Source organism: Haplochromis burtoni, unplaced genomic scaffold (assembly GCF_018398535.1).
Source record: "Haplochromis burtoni strain Fernald_Lab_line unplaced genomic scaffold, NCSU_Asbu1 Contig_178, whole genome shotgun sequence".
In the NCBI taxonomy this organism is placed as follows: Eukaryota; Metazoa; Chordata; class Actinopteri; order Cichliformes; family Cichlidae; genus Haplochromis; species Haplochromis burtoni.
This window is the reverse complement of record NW_024582539.1, coordinates 1,073,858-1,093,035: the sequence shown is the minus strand read 5'-3', so window position 1 is coordinate 1,093,035 and position 19,178 is coordinate 1,073,858. Positions and strand designations below refer to the sequence as shown.

Sequence of the window (19,178 nt, the reverse complement as noted above, 5' to 3'; positions counted from 1 at the left end):
CTTTAATCAACATCGAACTATTATGATGCATTTTTTTTTAAAAAAAATATTATTATTTTTTTGCTGTTACAGTTGTAAATGCTCATAAGAAACATGGCTGCCATTTCAAATAAGATCAGGGAATGTGTAAATGAGCCCTGTAAGCCAGAGTTCTGTCTGTTATGTTAAGGGTCTACTAATCAAATCAGTTTGTCATTTAAATAAGAGGATAATCTTTTATATTTTATTTAATCAGTTTTTAAATTGATTACATTAATCGTTCTTGCTCACTTTTGCAAAAACTTTGTGGCATCTGGATCAAGCCATTGAAAAACTGGAACTTCGCTCGATGTCGCAAAATGCGAATTTCAGCTTTCCAGTAGGTGGCGATGATGCGCCTTTCAAGTTGGTTTGAGATTCAAAGAAGAACAAACCGACCAATTACACCAGACCTGCAACTTCAGAAGCTTTCCTCGAAAACAAAAACATACATGCACGTTTTCTCCAATGAATCCCTGTTAACGTTAAATTAGTCCGCTTACATTTAGGAGCAGGCGCGTTTTTAAAGTAGTTTTTGCATTAGCAGTACTTCTGGGAGAAGTACTGCTAATGTTAGCAGGCACACACGGGCTAGCAGTGATCGTTTGTGGACGTTAGCTTGGACGGTACGGGTGTATTTTCGGCGGCTGTTCGTGTGTAAAGACTTCTTTACGTGAAGTTATGGGGCTTTGTTACTGAAAGATTGTAGGTGTAGCAGCAGAAAATGGAGGTGTCTGTTAAAGGTAAGTTCAGGATTTAAAGCTAAGTACACTGTATGTACTCATGTACTACTTTTGAAATGCACGTATACGAAAAATAAAGTTTTAACGAGATTTTTTTAGACTTGTTGCCTTGTTTTATCCCACAAAACTGAATATAATCTTTAATGGTAAACTAGTTAGCAAACAATTGTAGGCTGAAATCTAAGGAAAGGCTTACCCTGCATGCAGGATAATCCCAGTACTGTGATTTGAATTGTTCTGCCACGGCTGGATGTTGTGTGGTTTCCTAGGAAAGGCCAAGAGGAGGCACCTGAATGCAGAAGACTGTGATGGACTGGGACAAAGAGCAGTCCTCACCCGGCCTCACACCTTTAACCAGAGGATGGGCAACCGTGATCCGAACCGGGGGCTTTACCCCAGGACACCCACTAAGCGGCCAAAGTTTGGTAATGTGGTGTAAAGCTTTTATTACAGTGTGGTGTGAGAAAAGGAACACTGAGCATGTGACTTGGTAAATGTTAAATGGACTGGTTCTTACATAGCACTTTTCAACTCTATATGAGCACTCAAAGTGCTTTATACAACTAATTAATTCACCCAATCAATAACTGTTAAGTGCTGACTGCTTAACAGATGACCTGCTCTACCACGTGAGCTACAGCCACCCCAGCTTCTTTGTGTCATGTCTTTAGGAGGAAGACACAGTTTTTGTAGTGGACTGTAAACCAAGCAGTCAAGATTGAAGTGCACTGCATTTAACTGTAAATTTAATGCAATTTTAAATATGAGACCCAAAGATATGTTGGAGCAAATAAGGCTGAAAACCACCAATAAAACTATCAGAGATCGGCAAAGACCTTAGAATTTGATAAATCAACACTTAGCAGCTCAGTGACACCAAAAGAAATGAAAGAACATAACAGACAACCTTACTAAACTAAACCAATGATTTATGGATGTATTTTTTGCCTTTTGACAAAAAGTCTAAAGAATCAGATTATAAATCTTTGTCCTTTTTCTCTTAGCACCTGCCACAGGAAGTCCTTCTGGGAGACAAAAGGGTATCAATGAATTTTTTTCTGTGGCGAGAGTCCTCAGCTCCAGTCCGCACAAATCCTCCCTGCCTTCCACCTCCAAGGAAGAGCCAAGAGCTGCAGAAGAAGAGGAGGATGAGGATGACGATATCAGCCTGTTGGCTGTACCTTTGGCACCACAGCTCAGGGTAACAGAGGAGGAGGAGATCGATGACAGTCTTTTAGCTGCTGTGATGATGCCAGAGCCTGAGGCAGCCGAGGAGGAGATTGACGATGCCAACCTGTTGGCTGTTGAGATGATGCCGCAGTCTAAGGTGAAGGAAGAGCAGCAGGTGGATTATCTGGAGGGAATGACGGCTGAGATGTTTGGGAATGATGATGAATTTGACCAGTGTGACATTGATAATGAAGAAGAGGAGGTGGAGGCCCTTCCCGATGCCCACTTTGGGCTCCTGGGCAGCAGAAGCGGCTTGCTGAAACCCCAGGGCTGCATGGACGACCTTCCAGAGGAGGTGCTGAGAGAGGTGCTGTGCCTCCTACCTGCCCAGGACCTGTACCTCAATGTCAGGCTCGTTTGCCATCGCTGGAGGAACATCGTCCAGGACAGCACGGTAAGATGACACCAAACAACAATCGCAAAATGAAAATGAGCACGTGGAGCGAAATGTCAAAGTCATGTTGGATGTGCTTCTCTTCACAGTTTGTGCCTTTCAAGAAACAATACTATCGCTACATGATGAGAGAGAGGCATACAGAGATGGAGATCTGCTCCATCCTGAGGAACAGCGGTATAACAGGGCCAGCACCTTCAGAGCACAGCATACGAAAGCTAGTTGTGTAAGTTACTCTTTCTTTAATAAGAAAAATTACAAAACAGTTGAAGTTCTTGTAAAATATCCACCACAAGAAGTCTCGCCTAGAACTGCAGAAAATTATTCATGTATTTCTGGTTAATATGATTCCAATATGACTGTTTTTGATCTGACTGGGAAGGTTGGTTTGGGAAGTGATGCAAGTCTCTCCTGTATACGAGTTGCTGTGGCCACCCTCGCTGTAAAAAAAAAAAAAAAAAAAAAAAGTGTAAATAAGCTGATCTCACATCGTGTGTGACTGGAATTTGATATCAATTTCTCATTTTTAAAATGTCACTCTGTGTGTTTGTGTGTGTTGTCTTTATTATCAGTTTAATGGCTCAGCATAAGGTTGGAGAGCGCTTGAGGCCAGATGACGTTCTGGAGCGTGTAAAGAAACATCGCCTTTTCCCTCAAGCTGAGGCCTCCATCAGACTGCGTATTTCTGATGTTCAGAAGCACTTTAACCTTGGAATTACTGTATGACTCGCTCATTAATACATAAAAAATGCCATGTGATCATATAGAGACAATCTGAGTTTTAAAGTGTGTCCACAATGGATTTGATTTCCAGGGTCCTAACCCGTATGCAGCCATGGCTGTCATACTGATCCTGAGTGAGGGTGTTGGTGATGTGCAGGCCTTGGTGTCTCTGCTCACGGGCTGCATGTCACACTCGGCCATCACAGAGTACCTCTGCCACATGGCCATGATGCTGCTCGCTTTAGAAAGGAACAAAGTCACTGTCAGTAACAGGTAAGATGAATAACGAGTAGCAATCCGGATTTCTGTTCTCATCATTCGTCACACTGTTTGTTTTTCTTTTTTCTGCCTGCTCAGGTTTCATTACAACATTTACTATGTCCTCCACCTGATGGAGAATGGCCCGTTCCCTGTCAGCTCTCCACAGAGCAGGTGAGGTCAAAATATGTTAGTTCTGTAATACCGATACAGGGACGCTAAATATCGATATTTTATTCAATACTTTGAGAAGACTGAATAAGAGCGGCTCAGCAAGCTTTCTTTCTGTATGTTATTTGAAGCGTTTCTCTTGTTGTTGCAAGAATTTATTCCAACTGATCCTATAATTCTCAGCAGTTTCAGTCAGCTCTGGTAAACTCTCATTAGGTGAAGCCCAATAACCGATTAAGATAAGAAGAACTTTGTTTATCCCGAGGGAAATTCTTTTGTCGCAAACATGCTCAATGCAACAAGAGAAAAAATGAGGACAGATAAAATAACATAACTATTACTACAAGTAATTATGACAAGTGACATAATGTTAGTGCAATGAATAAAGAGAGTAGCAGCAATGATGGGGGGATGAAACAAACATTCAGTAACATACAGGTGAATAATATTGCACAATCTGAGTGAGAACAAAATACAATCATATTAATCCTAGAAAATCATCTACCGATGAAAGAAGAGTTGTACAGTCTTATTGCCACCGGCAGGAAGGATTTCCTGTGCTGGTCAGTTCTGCATTCAGAGGCGATGAGGTTTTTTTTTCTACGTGTGCTCCGATGGCCCATCATGGAGGCGTTGTCCATGATACTGAGACACTTTTCTAGCATTCTCCTCTCAGACACCTCCACCGGGTTCTCCAGGACAGAACCAGCCTTTTTAACCAGGTTGTTCAGCCTGTTGCCATCAGCTGTCTTCACCCCACTGCCGCAGCACAAAGCTGCAAAGAACACAACATTCTCTACCACAGAGTGATAGAACTTGGTAAATATTTTCCTACAAACATTAAAAGACCTAAGCTGCATCAGTAGGAAAAGCCAGCTCTGGCCTTTCTTGAAGACAGCTTCTGTGTTCTTGGACCGTCCAGTTTACAGTCAGTGTGTACCCCCAGGTACCGGTAGTCCTCAACTGCCTCCACAACAGCCCCTCTGATGGTTACAGGGGTAGGAGGAGGAGCATGCTTCCTAAAGTCGACAATCAGTTCCTTTGTCTTTGCGATGTTAAGTTGGAAATGATTTAGCTCACACCACACAACAAAGCTGTCCACCACACTGTTGTATTCCTCCTCCTTTCTGCACATGACATGACTGAGACTTGTACCTGAAGTCAGACATGTAGAGGGTAAAGAGGAATGGTGATAGGACAGCACTGCCGTGCTGCTTAGGATGTTATTCGAGTGGCAGCTCTTCAGCCAGACATGCTGTGGTCAATTTGTTAAATAGTCCGTAATCCAAGCTACCGTTGATGCATCCACCTGCATTTTCTTGAGCTTATTGCCCAGCATTGATGGACTGATCGTGTTAAAAGCATTCGAAGAACATGACCCTCACAATGCTCTCAACAATGTCCAGATGAGAATAAGCCTGGTCCAGCAGGTAGGTGATGGCGTCCTCCACGGCGATACGGGGTTGATAAGCAAACTTTAAGGAGTTCAGCCAAGGCTCCACCAGCAGATGCAGGTGAGTCTCTCCAGTGTCTTCATGACGTGTGAGGTCAGAGCCACTGGCTTGTAGTCACTGGGGATCGACGGGTTGATCTTTTTGGAACCACAGGAACCAGGCAGGATGTCTTCCAGAGTGATGGGACCCTCTGCACTTTCAGACTCATGTTAAAGATCTGATATAGAGCTCTAGACAGCTGGGCAGCACAGCACCTGAGGGCCCTGGAACAGACACTATCAAGGCTAGCAGATTTGCTGGAGTGGAGTATGCACAGTTCCCTTTTGATGTCATCTGCTGAGAGGGACAAAGAGAGACAGGCTGAGGGAGCAGGAGGGGGGGAGGAAAATGGAGAAGATGGGAAGAGCTGGGTGTGGGGACAGGAGATGCAGGGCAGTCAAACCTATTGAAGTGCAGATTTAGGTTGATTGCGCATTCAACATCCATCCACACACCTCTCTTTTGTCTCAGGCCAGTAATGGCCCACGTTCCCTTCCACACCTCCCTGGTATTGTTTTCTTGGAGTTTGCTTTCCAGCTTTCTTCTGAGGGACTTGTTTCCCTCAGCAGTCTTGGCTTTAAGCTCCTTCTGCACACATTTCAACTGTTCTTTGTCACAGTTTCTGAAAAATCTCTTTTTCTTGTTTAGCGTAGCTTTGATGTCTTTGGTTACCCAAGATTTATTGTTGGGGAAGCAATGAAGGTTTTTTTTTTTTTTGGGAACCGCACTTTCCGCACAGAAGTTGCTATAGTCTGTAACACAGCCAGTCAGATTGTCAAAATTGTCCCCATGAGCATTACAGAGAACATCCCAGTCCGTTGCCTCAAAGCAGCCCTGCAGAGTCTCTTCTGTCTTCCTTGTCCATCTTATAACAATTTTTGTGACTGCAGGTTGCCTCGGCATGATAGGTTTGTAAAAGGGCTGGAGGTGGACAAGGTTGTGATCAGCCCTGCCCAGGGGAGTAAACAATGATAATTATGACGAGGGAAAACTCTCACGGTAGATAATATGGTCGAAGACTGATTGCTAACAGTTCAGTGTGTTTATTACGCACAGCCGTCCTCACCTTAACGTGACTAGAGGAACACCAGCGGTTGTTTACATAAAGAGCGAGTCCTCCTCCCCTTACACCGTCATAATTACTTGCAAGTTGCTTAAACCTTCCTTGATGGAGGTTCAGTCCTTTTTTTTTTTTTTCTGGATCTAATCCTGTTTCAGCTCATGATGTTTGTTTAACTGTCTTAAGAGGGATTCAAACTGCAGGCCAAACTCAAATTCACTGGAGACCATTTTTTTCTGATTGATTTTTGCTTATTCACATAATAAACTAACAGCCAGTGTGATTTTCTTTTTTCTGAACTTGTATATGTAATATTCAGCAGACATTTAAATAATTAGAGCTGGACTGATGCTTGAGGAGTTTTAGCACTTTTTTTTGTTTGTTTCTGGTGTCTCTGCTAGGCGGCCCCAGATCCACCTCACGCAAGAACAGCAGCAGATCCTCAGCCACAATATCCAGGATGACCACGTGGTTAAGATAATAGCATTTGCAGGTACAGTAAAGAAGTGGAATTGGAGACAGTGCCCTTACATGAATCTTTTAGGTCAGCCAGAGTATGTGTCACTGGCCAGTGGATTGAATGTTTATGGAAGAACAACACTGCAATGTCCATTTTTATTAAGTTTTCCCATTGCGTGTACTGTCTGCACTAAATACATTTAATGCTATAGGATTTGAGACATCACCAGAGGGCGCTCTTTCTCCTTTATAACACCTTGGTAAAATGGGTCTAATATGCTAATTTTTATGCGCTCATTTCTTTATGTTATAGCTGTGGGATTGCCCTGGAGGAGCATTACATGATTACATGAAGCCTTTTAGCCTGAAATGAGCCATTTTACCTCCGGTCTCTTTAAGGTTCTGCAGCAGACAGTGGTATAAAGATGCCGTCAGCCCGTAGGGAACATAGATGTAAAATATGAATCTTTTGTCATCAGTGCAGCTTGTGTGATGTAGGCTACATTTGCAGATGACAGGTCTTTGTGTCGTAGCTTCATTAAAGGTCAGTGCTGTGTGACACAGGTACTGGGAAGACTACCACACTAGTGAAGTACGCTGAGCAGCGGCCGGACCTTCGCTTCCTTTATGTGGCCTTCAACAATTCTGTGGCTTCGGAGGCACGCCGCCGCTTCCCCAGGAACGTGGACTGCAAGACCGTCCACTCGTTGGCCTATAATGACGTAGGGAAGAGGTGAGAATCAGAGTTCTCAGATGCACGTGATGGCAGGCCTTCGTTTTAATACTATCGTGCTCTCTTCTCTCCCTTTCAGATACAAATTCCGTGACAAGCTGACCTTTAACATGAAGGCTTTCGCCATCAGTTCTGTTCTGCCCAAAGGCCGCGGTGGCTTCACCAAGGCCAAAGTGGTTATGACAACCCTCAATGCCTTTATGGCTTCTACAGATGAAACCATCACAATAAGACATGTTCCCAACTCTCGTGTGACTAAAAACAACTTCCGCAAGGATATAGATCATGATGAAAAACTGGTATAAACGTTTTAAAGTATATAAAAGATCGGCTGTACCTATGAAGTAAATTATTATGAAGCTACATCTAAAGTGTGTTTTGTGTTATCATGAAATCCTTGTTTCAGTTGGTCGTCTGTGATGCACAGAGAATCTGGAAAAAAATGAAGGATCTGAATGAGAAGTCAAAAGATGCCTATTACATGACCCACGATGGTACGCCAACTGTGAAATGAAGAAATATAATTATGTTTACTACGTTGTGTAAAGAAATGATGGAGGATCACTGGAACATTTCATTCCCAGGTTACCTAAAGTTATGGCAGCTCCAAGACCCAAAGCCTTGCTTGTCGGGTGCATACAATGCTCTTTTCATTGATGAAGCCCAGGACTGCACTCCCGGTACTGAAATACTCCCACAGGCTCACATGTTTGCAGAAAAGCAAATCCTTGATGATTTAGCTCAGCTTTTATGCTTTCATGTTGTCCACTGACTGTTGTTTGTTTTGTTTCAGCCATCATGGATGTGCTGCTGTCTCAGAGCTGTGGGAAAATCCTGGTTGGCGATCCTCATCAGCAGATCTACACCTTCAGAGGAGCTGTTAATGCCTTGAATGTTGTTGAACACACCCACATCTATTACCTCACCCAGGTACACACAACTACCCAAACACACCGTGGTAAACGTGGACAGAAAATGTTATTTAGCATCACATGTGTCAAAGTTGACAAATGCAGCAAAAGAAGAAAGATGCACTATACTGCCAAAAGTATTCACTCACCCATCTACATCATTGAATTCAGGTGTTCCAGTCACTTCCATGACCACAGGTGGCTAAAATCACCCAGGCATACAGACTGCTTCTATAAACATTTGTGATAGAATCGCTCTCAAGAGTTCAGTGAATTCCAGTGTGGTACCGTGATAGATGCCACATGCTCCTCGCTACTAAATATTCCACAGTCAGATGTTAGTGATATTATAACAAAGGGGAAACGATTGAGAATGACAGTGACACAGCCCTGAGATGGTAGGCCGCATAAAATCACAGAACGAGGTCAGCAGGTGCCGAGGCCCATAGTGTGCAGAGGCTTTCTGAAAAATCAATCGCCGCAGACCTCCAAAGTTCATGTAGGCTTCAGATTAGCTCAAGAGCGGTGGGTATAGAGCTTCATGCCTGAGCAGCTGCATTCAAGCCTTGCATCATCAAGCGGAATGCAAAGCGTTGGATTAGCCCCTTAGTTCCACTGAAAGGTACCCTTAACGCTTCAGCATACCAAAACATGTTGCACAACTTCATGCTCCCAACTTTGCAGGAACAGTCTGGACCTCAAATGTGCTTTTGGAATAATCATCAAAAAGAATGTTTTTGTTCCCATAAACACACTCCTACATCTTGTAGAAGGCTGTCCCAGAAGAGTTGAACTGTTGAATTTGGCATCTGTTTATATGAAAGAGGAGGCATCAGATACAGTCTGGTGACATGTAAACAAAGCTTAAACTCAGCTTTTTGGCCATCTGTTTTCCATTTTAGCACAGTGCGACCACACCAGCAGTTTCCTTTGGCATGTTGTCAGTCAGTTTGGAGTTCCAAGGAAAACTTAAAACCTTAAATCTAGTAGTAGCTAATATTAGCTAGTAGCTCATAGTCATGCACATCAGCAGTTACAATGCACATCAGGTTGCAGTTGAAGAAGATTAAAGGACATGTGACCATCTCACTCATTCAGCTTAAACGTGGGAGATTGCAGCTTCACTTGGGCTGATTCTTCCAAATATTCCAGCAGGAATTATGATGTCACTAGGGAAAAACTGCTATCAGTTTCAAGTAGCATGTTATCTTCACTTAACCTGCTTATGTTGGCGTGTGTCAAGTAGCTGACTGACGCCTGCAAGCAGGAAGACAACTGCCTCGTGTGCATCTTTTCCTCCTCTCACCCTAAATAAATCGGTCACAGCAGATGGCCGCCCCTCCCCGAGCCTGGTTCTGCCAGAGGTTTCTTCTTGTTAAAAGGGAGTTTTTCCTTCCCACTGTCGCCAAGTACTTGCTCATGTCGTATGATTATTGTGGCTTTCTCTGTGTTATTGTAGGGTCTTTACCTTCAAATGGTGACTGCTGTTGTGATTTGGTGCTGTATAAATAAAATTGTATTGAAGCATGTTATAAAGTTTGCAGTTGTACTTTCCCCTGCTATTCAACTGTAAATTCTAAATGTCTTTATTAAAAAAAAGGATCAAGCATGTATAATCTTTTTGCTCCTATTATTAAACCTTCATGCCATTTATGTTGTCCAGAGCTTTCGATTTGGTGCTGAGATCGCCTATGTGGGTGCCACCATCCTCAAAGTTTGCAAGGGAGTTCAGAAAATTCTTGTTGGAGGAAACCAGAAGGGTAAACTCTTCCTAAAAATGAAAAAATATGTGGTTTTTCAGAACCAGTTTCAGTTTTTTAAAGACTTGAGCATAATTGATTTTGACTGTTTTATTTATTCTGTAGGCGGGGTGTGTGACAATGCTGCAGACAGAGTCGTTGAGGCTGTGGGGGCAGGTGCATGCCAAAGCCGAGGGAAGACAGCCATCTTATCTAGGTGCAATTTCGGCGTGTTTAGTGAAGCCGTTCGACTTACAGATGCAAATCCCAGCTGCAGGCTCCACTTCATCGGCGTGAGTGTGTATCCACATATAATTATACGAAGGGATGCGTTACGTTGCGGGTTAAATTTGATCAAAAATTAAGACTTTATTGTTTGTTATCAATGTATGTAACGTTTAGAAATCAGTACGTGATATTGATATTTTCCTTCAGGATATAAAGAACATCGGGCTGGACCGTATCATGGATGTATGGCACCTGCTGCAGCAAACAGGGCAGCAGCTCCAAGAAGGAGAACGAAGACCTCACTGTAAGAATAAAATGATACACAGCAATGGAATATAGTATTTCTCATAGCATGAGAATATTGTGACAGGAGTATATTTGTGGTATATTTGCTTTGCCAAATAAATAAATTGTATGCATGTTTTAATCCATCTGCTCTCTTTCAAACTGCATTGAGCACTTTTTTTACACCATCTGCTCCATCTTCTGATTGGAGTGGCTCTATAGCTTGCCATTGATACCAGAGCCGAACATATCTTACCAGCTACTGTTAGATTGTGGGGACTGAAGGTGGCTGTTTAGCAGCAACTTTCAAAATCCTAATAATCATATTGTTGCTTTGTTTAGGGGAAGAAAAAAAAAGTAAATAACAAAGTGTATCTCTGGCCCATGAAAAGAAAGTTTTTATTCTGTAATTATAATTTATTTCCTTTAGGTAAAAGGCTTTTAATACTTTCAACAGCTTTGTTTGTGTAGGTTCAGTCATCCAGGTCAGGCGCTTAACTTGAAGGTAATGGGATTCATTTTTTAGGTTTCCAAAGACGTTTCACTTCTCATCTGAAAAGTTTTGTTCAGTTCAAAAGATTTGGTGGGGAGTCCGGTTCTCAAGCACTTTCATTTACTGTTTGTTTAAAAAACTCTTGAAAAGTTCCCAAATGTGTTTTGGAAGTTCAGGTATTCAAAGATCCATGAGGTAACATCTTTCCTCTGATCATGATCCAAATATTAAAGATGTCCACGAAGTCCTCAAGTCCATAACCCTGCAGTGATAATCAACCTTATTCATACTCCTTCTTTTAACCACGATCAGGACATATTTAATAATCTCTTTATTTCCGTTGTTCTGTGCTGTGTTATTGCTCTAGTTTTACAAATGAAGTAAAAAAAGGAAAAACAGCGTTTCAAAGAACTCAAACTTCGGACACTAATGTTGAACTTTCTCTGCTTTCAGACATCAGGGACCCCCTGATCCGCTCGTTCGCCTCTCGTCGAAGTGAGAATCCCTTCTTTGCTTTCAAAAAATATGTTGAACAAACAGAAGATAATGAACTCCAAGCAAAGGTGACCATCGTGGAAAAGTATCGGAAACGAATCCCCGAGCTGGTGTCAAGACTGAAGGCCTGTTCTGAAAACGATTTATGCAATGCAGGTACACACACACACACACACACACACACACACACACACACACACACACACACACACACACACACACACACACACACACACTGCATTATCCACAAAGAAGCCTGGAAAAATAATAACTTAATAAAGTGACTTCAGTTACTAAAAAGAATTAAATTTATTTTTTTTAACCTTTATTTAACCAGGAAGATCTCATTGAGATTAAAAACCTCTTTTTCAAGGGAGACCTGGCCAAGATAGAAACACTTATTCCTTTCCTCAAATAAGGATGGAAAATGTCTTTTTGGGTATCAAAAGCGGGATTGATTTTAGAAGTTAAAATAATTTTGTGTTTGCTGAAAAATGAAGAAACGGCAGCTCAGTTTTTTCCTGATTCTTGCTTGTTTCTTTAGGTTTTACATTCACTGAAAAACTGGATTTTGTATTTCCGTTTAGAACGTAGTAGGATACGATGTAACTACAATAGTGAGGAATGTCGTGGGAGGAAAAAAGACAACTTCTGCTTTCTACATGGTGCTATTTTAACCACACTCATAAAAAATCCCCTTCAGATTTTTGCATGCAGCCAGATTCAAATGTTTGTACAGCATTTCTGGGGAATTCACTTTTTTTTTTAAACTTTGGTGGAGCATAAACATCCATTACTTCATTTTTAGCTATTCTTGAATTTGCTTGTGTGTGTTGTCCATTTGAAAGCTCTGCTTCCAGTTCCACTTCAGTTTTTGTTTCATGATGACATAACATAATCACAGACTTGCTTCAGATTTGTCAGCTGCACATACATGATGTGAATCTCCTGTTAGTGACGTAGATCGACCAGTAAATTGAGAGCTTCGCTTTTACACTCAGCTCTTTCTTCACCATGATGGACCGGTACAGCATCAGCATCACTGCAGCTGCAGCACCAATCCGTCTGTCGAACTCCCGCTCTCTTCTTCATCATTCGAGAACAAGACCCTGAGATATTTAAACTCCTCCACTTGGGGCAGAAACTCGTCCCTAACCTGGAGTGGGCGCTGCACCCTTTTCCGGCTGAGGACTATGACCTCAGATTTGGAGGACACAATGTACCCGTTTTCTGATGGGTACATTGGGACTTCTTTCATGTGGTTGTCATGTTTAAACAATGCTCAGTTGTTGATAATGGACCCAAAGGTGTGTCAAGAAAATCCTCCCTTTATCACTACACTACCAGTACCCACAGCCTCAATGCACAAAAGTTTATTCTATTCATCTGGACGTAGCGTTTTCAGTGCGAGAAACGTTTTGTCACTCATCCAGGTGACTTCTTCAGTCTCAGCTCACTGCGGGTTTCCCCAATCTTATAAAAAGTACAGTTGCAGTCACTTGGATGAGTGAAGAAACGTTTCTCGCACTGAGAGCGCTACGTCCAGAAGAACAATCTTCTTTGGGATTTACTTATCTGGATGACTGAGCAAATTCAAATTTTATTTGTCACGTACACAGTCATACACAGTACGATATGTAGTGAAATGCTTGGACAACTGCTCGTGACCTAAAGAAAACAAAAAAGGAAAAGGCTATGAATAAGATAGGAAATAAATATGAAAAATTAAAAAGGGTAAATTTAACTAGGAAGGAATAAGATAAAATATATAAATCAAAGTTGAAAATAAAATAACTGTACAACAAAATACACAATATAGAACTATATAAGAATGTATGAGAAATATAAATAAATATATACACAATAACAGCAGCTGTACAAGTATTAACTGGAAATGAAGAATATAGTGACCAGTGTTGTGCAATCCACATTATTTAGTGTCTTTTGCAGTGCAAATATGCTTAAAGTGATTTAAGTGAAACAATGTCCAGAATGTCCAGTGTGTGTGTAAGAACTATATGTGTGGGTCAGTACTGTGTGGTGTGTGATTGAGAGACCGTATCGCCTGCGGGAAGAAGCTCCTCCTCAGTCTCTCTGTGTTGGTCTTCAGGGAGCGGAATCGCTTTCCTGACCTCAGCAGAGAGAACAGTCTGTTGTTGGGATGGCTGAGGTCCTTCACGATCTTCCTGGCCTTGGTCCAGCACCGCCTGATGTAGATTGAGTGCAGGTCAGGGAGCTCTGAGCGGATGGCAGCCATCACTATAACCACTGCCGACACTCAATAATTTTCTATGTGTTTAATAATTTTTTTTATTTAATTTGATGCTGATTTGTTGAAATTGGAACAAGCACCAGGAAGTGAAGCAAGAGGAAAAAAAGCAGGGGACTCGTCGTCTTCTTACTCAGTGACAGTCTTTGTCTCTCAAACCTCACCATCAGCAACTATAGACTATTTATTTTATTGTTATGGAGATGTTCACATGAGCTGGAAGATCTTTTCTTTTGTCTCTCTTTTTTCTTTCAGGATTAGATGACTTTAATTGTCTGGAGGATGGAGTCTTTCTTTTAATGAGTGTTGTTTTTCCGCTCTGTGTTCTGGCTCTCCTTCCAGACTTCATAGTTGGAACTGTCCATAAGTCTAAAGGTCTGGAGTTTGACACCGTGATGGTCACTGATGACTTTGTCAAGGTTCCCTGTTCTAAGCACAACCTGCGCCACAGTCCTGAATTCTCATTTGGTATGTTATGTTTTTTGGGTTGTTGTTGTTGTTTTTTTTCTTGGACCTTTTTATCACGAGTGGCATGAAGCACGTCTAGTAAGGAGGATAATTTCTACCTGAAAGCGGGAATGTTGTTTAACTGTTGTTGTTTCTCCCCCCGACACACAGCTAAAATTCCTGACGATGAGTGGAACCTGCTGTACGTGGCTGTCACTCGTGCCAAAACGACTCTCATCATCACAAAAAACATCCGCCGCATCATCACAATGGCTGGGGTATGAAACTCACACTGTGCATCTCACTTCTTATCCTATTGCTGTGCAGTTTCAGTAACGCCTTCACATGTAAACCTCATAATGGCATCAAAACAACACGGTCATGAGAATAGATGCACTTCATTTAAACCAAACCTTGAGAAATGACTGTGACAGCAGTTACAGCATTAAACACAACCTGGAGCACATTTAAAAGAATGAAGAAATGAGAAAATTTAAAGAACGAAAAAAAGCTGCCCCTTGCTCTCAACTCGGGACCCGCCCAGCTTCACGTTGTCAACCCTTTCGCCTATTGACGCTTGAAGCCACACAGTGTCGTTGACTTCCTAGTTTCAGATTACTGCAATGCTGCTTCTCCCTTACTGTGTGTCCCGTAATTTCCAGTAAGTGGCACTGAGTGTGGTTTGGATCCATGTGTTTTCCATTATGATTCAAAGACAGAATTTCCTCCAAAAATTACTTTTCAGCACATTTTACACGTGGCAGTACAGTATTCAGGACAAAGAAGTATTTCTTTGCAGTAACATGACCAGGTTCGCATGACTTTCAGTCCAAAAATGCATCAATCCCTCTGCTGCCTTCCGGACCCAAAGCCAGGTACAGAATGTGGCCGGGGAAGTTTAACTGCAGCTCCAGCTCCATGAAACAAACACAGTTGTGCTGGAAGTTTCCATACACTCATCATGGGAATGACTGTCATAATTATGTGGGTCTTTTTGGGGGGATTTCTTTGAACTATTCTTTTTCCAAGGTGGAATGATTACACAGCAGATATTTTTAATGACTTCCAAAAACAAGAATTGGGAAAATTAAATGGAGAATTGTAGATTTACAAAATTTGGTCATGTCTTTCTGAGCGATTTCTTAAAATCTGTACGTAAGTACAAGATATTCGGATGGGTCACTCCTTTCAGGATCTGGAAGACGACCCAAGCTGATTACAGGATTTATTCCAGGCAGCAGAACTTTCAGTGTGGGGGAAAAAAAAAAAAAAAAAGCAGAGAAGTAGAACAGCGACTGCTATAACAGGCAGCTGTGCCAACAATTTAAAAAAAAAAAAAAAAATCTTTTTTTAATGCCACTCCTTGACAGTGATCACTGTTTGACAGTATATACAAACACTAATCACCCTTTCCGCAATACAAAATATAATATAAGAAGGTGTTCAGTGTTTCCCTTTTGTCAGAGGAAAAAAAGACATGACTTGCTGGACACTGAAAGTTTTTCCTCATCTTTTTTTCCTGACTGTTTCTCCACTAGTTTAGCATTTAGCTAAGCTAGGGTCAGCATGAGGAGGTACCTGGGCCCTACAGAGGTTGCACAGGTAGTCCAACTCTTTCTGATGGGACATCAATGCATGTCTTTGCCAGAAGGTTTGCTGTGTCTCCCAGCACAGTCTGAAGAGCATGGAGGAGATTTCTAGGAGGGTTGTTACAAGCGTGAAAGGGTGTGGAGAAGCCATGGAGAACACTGTGCTTCATCATCAAACGTGGCTGGTTTGGTGGTGCAAATTGAAACAGCCTGCAGCATCATTTTCTTCACTTTGATTTTCAAGGTGTCTTTAAATTCAGCCCTCTGTGGGATGATCATTTTCATTTCCATCAAATGATGTGACATCCTTTTGTTATTTTGTTCAGATAACAGTATAGATATCCAGTATGATTTTTTTTTTCTCATTGATCTGATGTATTTTGAAAGCACTGTATTTGTTAATTAGCATTTCCAGTGACTCAAAGGACTTTGATTTTCATCCCCTTATATTTCCAGTACAGCTAAACTAAAACGTTTTCTGTTTAGGGAGGTTTTATCAAGCTTTGATTATCTTTTGTAAACATAGACTGTTGCCTGAACTCCACGATAAAGTTTTCCCATTGTAAATGCAGCCCAGTCGGTGTACAGATGTTGGGAGTCAGTGAGATCAGTTTTTGCAGAAAGCCAAACACAGTTTAAAACGCACACTCTAAAAGGAGTGGTGGGCAAATTGCATGGCCATAATAGTCTGCTGTTGTTGTCTTTTCTTTTTGCTTCTTGGGTGGTTGTTGGATTCTGTTTGGGGAGGGGTATGTGGTAATGACACCTTCACCTCAGTTTTTTTTTTTTTTTTTTTTGAGAAAAAAAAAGTGCACACAGAGTTTGAAACTTTGGTAACACAACAGCAATGAAGTTAATGCTGCCATCGCAAGTGCAGTTTACGTTTACAGTTTACCCTCTGTCTCCTCCTAGATGGTTTAAGGATTTTATATATACGTGTGATGGTTAAGGAAACAGATTCCAATACGATAGCAGCTTTAAACAGTGAAGGAATCTCCCTGAAGCAAGAAGAAACAGAAATAGCTGATCATGTTTGCTCTGCTTTTATACTTCCTGTGTTTTCTCAAGTGGCTTTCACTTCTCTGTCTATAAATTACTACCAAAACTTATGGGCCCTGTATTGTTTCTTTTTCATGGAGTGTTGTTACCATGGTAATTTCAGTGTTCATCTGGAGGACGAACTGCACCCACTGCACCACCGTAGGGTCTCACCAAGAACTTCATCTCGATACCTAATGGGAGTCAGGGTGCTTTTGCCTAACCTGTAGAGGTCTGTGTGTCCCTCGATGGATATGCTTCCCAGACCATCACTGATCCACTACCAAACTGGTCATACTGAACAATGTTACAGGCAGCATAATGCTCTCCATGGCTTCTCCAGACCCTTTCACGTCTGTTACATGTGCTCAGGGTGAACCTGTTGTTATCTCACAGGGCATCAGTGGTAGAACTGCCAATTCTGATATCATATGACAAATACCAATGCCAGGCAGTGAACACAGGGCCCAGTAGAGGATGTTGGGTTCTTAGGCCACCCTCACAAAGTCTGTTTTAGATTGGTCTGAGACTGAAGTAACTGCCTGTCTGCTGGAATCTTCTCCATTCTCTTAGACTGTGCTGGGAGACACTGCAAACCTTTTGGCAATGAAAGATAATGATGTGAGACTACCTGTGCAACCTCTGTAGGTTCTAGGTATCATATCATGCTGCCCGCAGTGACGCTGACTCCAGCCAAATGTAAAACTATTGTCAGAACGGCCACCTTATAGCTGAGTCACTAAGACCAGCTACTGTTACTATGGGCATCTATTCGTTTTGTTCTTGTACATAGACGATTCTTTTCATGTTCAGCCTTGTGAAACTCAAAAGCTAAAAGTTGTGCCACATGTAGTTTGACATGGTTTATGCTTTACGAGTGTCAGTGCACATCACCGCAACAGCTGGGTGACACGGGTGGGCTGGATTTGGCTCATAGGTTTGGTTTTTAGCGTGCACGCTCCCAGACTGTCTATCAAATGTCCTGCTCCTTGTATTCCAGGCGGTTTTATCCATATAAATGAAACTGTCTGCCATTTCTCACTGTTATCTCTAGGAGTACTTTCTTAGGTCAGAGATGCCCAGTTCCCTACTGAAGAGCGACCAGCCTCTCCCATGCTCCATCGCAAACTGTCCCAACTGCATCACCCCAGGCTCAGCCTTCATCATGTGCCGACAGCAGATGCGATGTGTAAGACCCTTCTTTGATGTAAAGGATAATATTATAATATAAGAATATTATTTAATTCTTGTTTCTACTTTTGCCCTCCTGCAGACCGATGGGTTGTCTCAAGGCGGGCCGCTGTGTGAGAAGTGTGTGTGGACCCGCGTCGGGCCCATCGCCTTCCTCATGACCGAAGACGTGCTCTCAATGGCCGAAATCCCACAAAGACTCGACCTGCCGGTCCATCATGCATTTTTCCTGGAGCTTTTTTTCTAACTGCTCGTATTTAAGGAGCTACAGTGATACGGTCCGGTCGGGGAAAATAGATCGAAATGCTCAAAGCAGGACACAGACAACTGGGGTTAATGTTTAGTTAAACAGACCGACTACTGAAAAAGTATTTTGTCTGTTGTGATTATTTTATACTTTTTGTATAATTTGTGTGATTTTTGAATTGGAGAGTAGAGCCTCCAGCCTTGTGTGACTATTAAAAAAAGTTATACTACAGAATAATTTGTAACTTTTTGCAGTTTTTAAGAATGGTCCTTGTTTGTAATCTCATTTTGTTTTGCTTTACAAGCCCATCTGGTTTGTGTTCAAAAGCAATGACCGATAATTATAACAGGAAACTTCAGTTTCTGTATTGTTTCATCAAGTTTACTTTTTAAACTTTGAAGTTAAACAACTTCCAGATGGCTGGTGGGGTGACAGAACAAATGTGTTTGCATGCACTAGTCTTAACTGAAAAGCTGTACAAGTTCCTTGAGTTATGGAAAACAACAAGAAAGACAGGAAGAGCAAATGTTACTTAATGACGGCAAAATCTTGACATATTTGAAGTGAGGTTACTGTGGAAGTGGTGTTATCAGTGTCCACTTCCTGCTGCCACAGTCTGAAGTTTGTTGTGAGATACGAGACTGCAGTGATCTTATTTGCAGAAAAAGAAAGCTGTAAGCTCATACTCAATACATTTAACTCAACTTGTCAAACATGAGGCTTGGGGGCCAGATCCAGCCTGCCAAAGACTCCCAACATGGCCCACTGGAAAGCTTTGGAAAATGTGAAGGAAGGAAGGCATCGATTTTGGACTTGCACAGCTTTTACGTACTGACAAAGACCTCAGGATCCATTCATATTGCACCAAAATAAGTCATACATAGACACTTACATGACCCTGGTTTAGTCGGACAGCCCTCATTTAAACATCTAGCACTTACGCCCAAAGTAATGGTACATATTT

At 41.9% G+C, this 19,178-nt stretch overlaps 1 protein-coding gene across 1 annotated transcript; it reads left to right on the top strand.

The window, feature by feature from the left end:
• The first annotated feature begins 51 nt into the window (after positions 1-51).
• fbxo18 (F-box DNA helicase 1) lies at positions 52-18,448 on the top strand. Its single transcript, XM_005942685.3, has 21 exons — positions 52-761; positions 1,031-1,186; positions 1,766-2,385; positions 2,475-2,611; positions 2,958-3,105; positions 3,200-3,381; positions 3,466-3,540; positions 6,492-6,583; positions 7,114-7,282; positions 7,362-7,581; positions 7,689-7,776; positions 7,867-7,962; positions 8,076-8,212; positions 9,857-9,953; positions 10,059-10,225; positions 10,368-10,464; positions 11,392-11,589; positions 14,045-14,170; positions 14,321-14,427; positions 17,831-17,965; positions 18,050-18,448. Exons 1-21 carry the CDS (start codon positions 743-745, stop codon positions 18,212-18,214), a joined length of 3,231 nt encoding a protein of 1,076 aa, XP_005942747.1. The 5' UTR covers positions 52-742; the 3' UTR covers positions 18,215-18,448.
• The last annotated feature ends 730 nt before the right edge of the window (positions 18,449-19,178 follow it).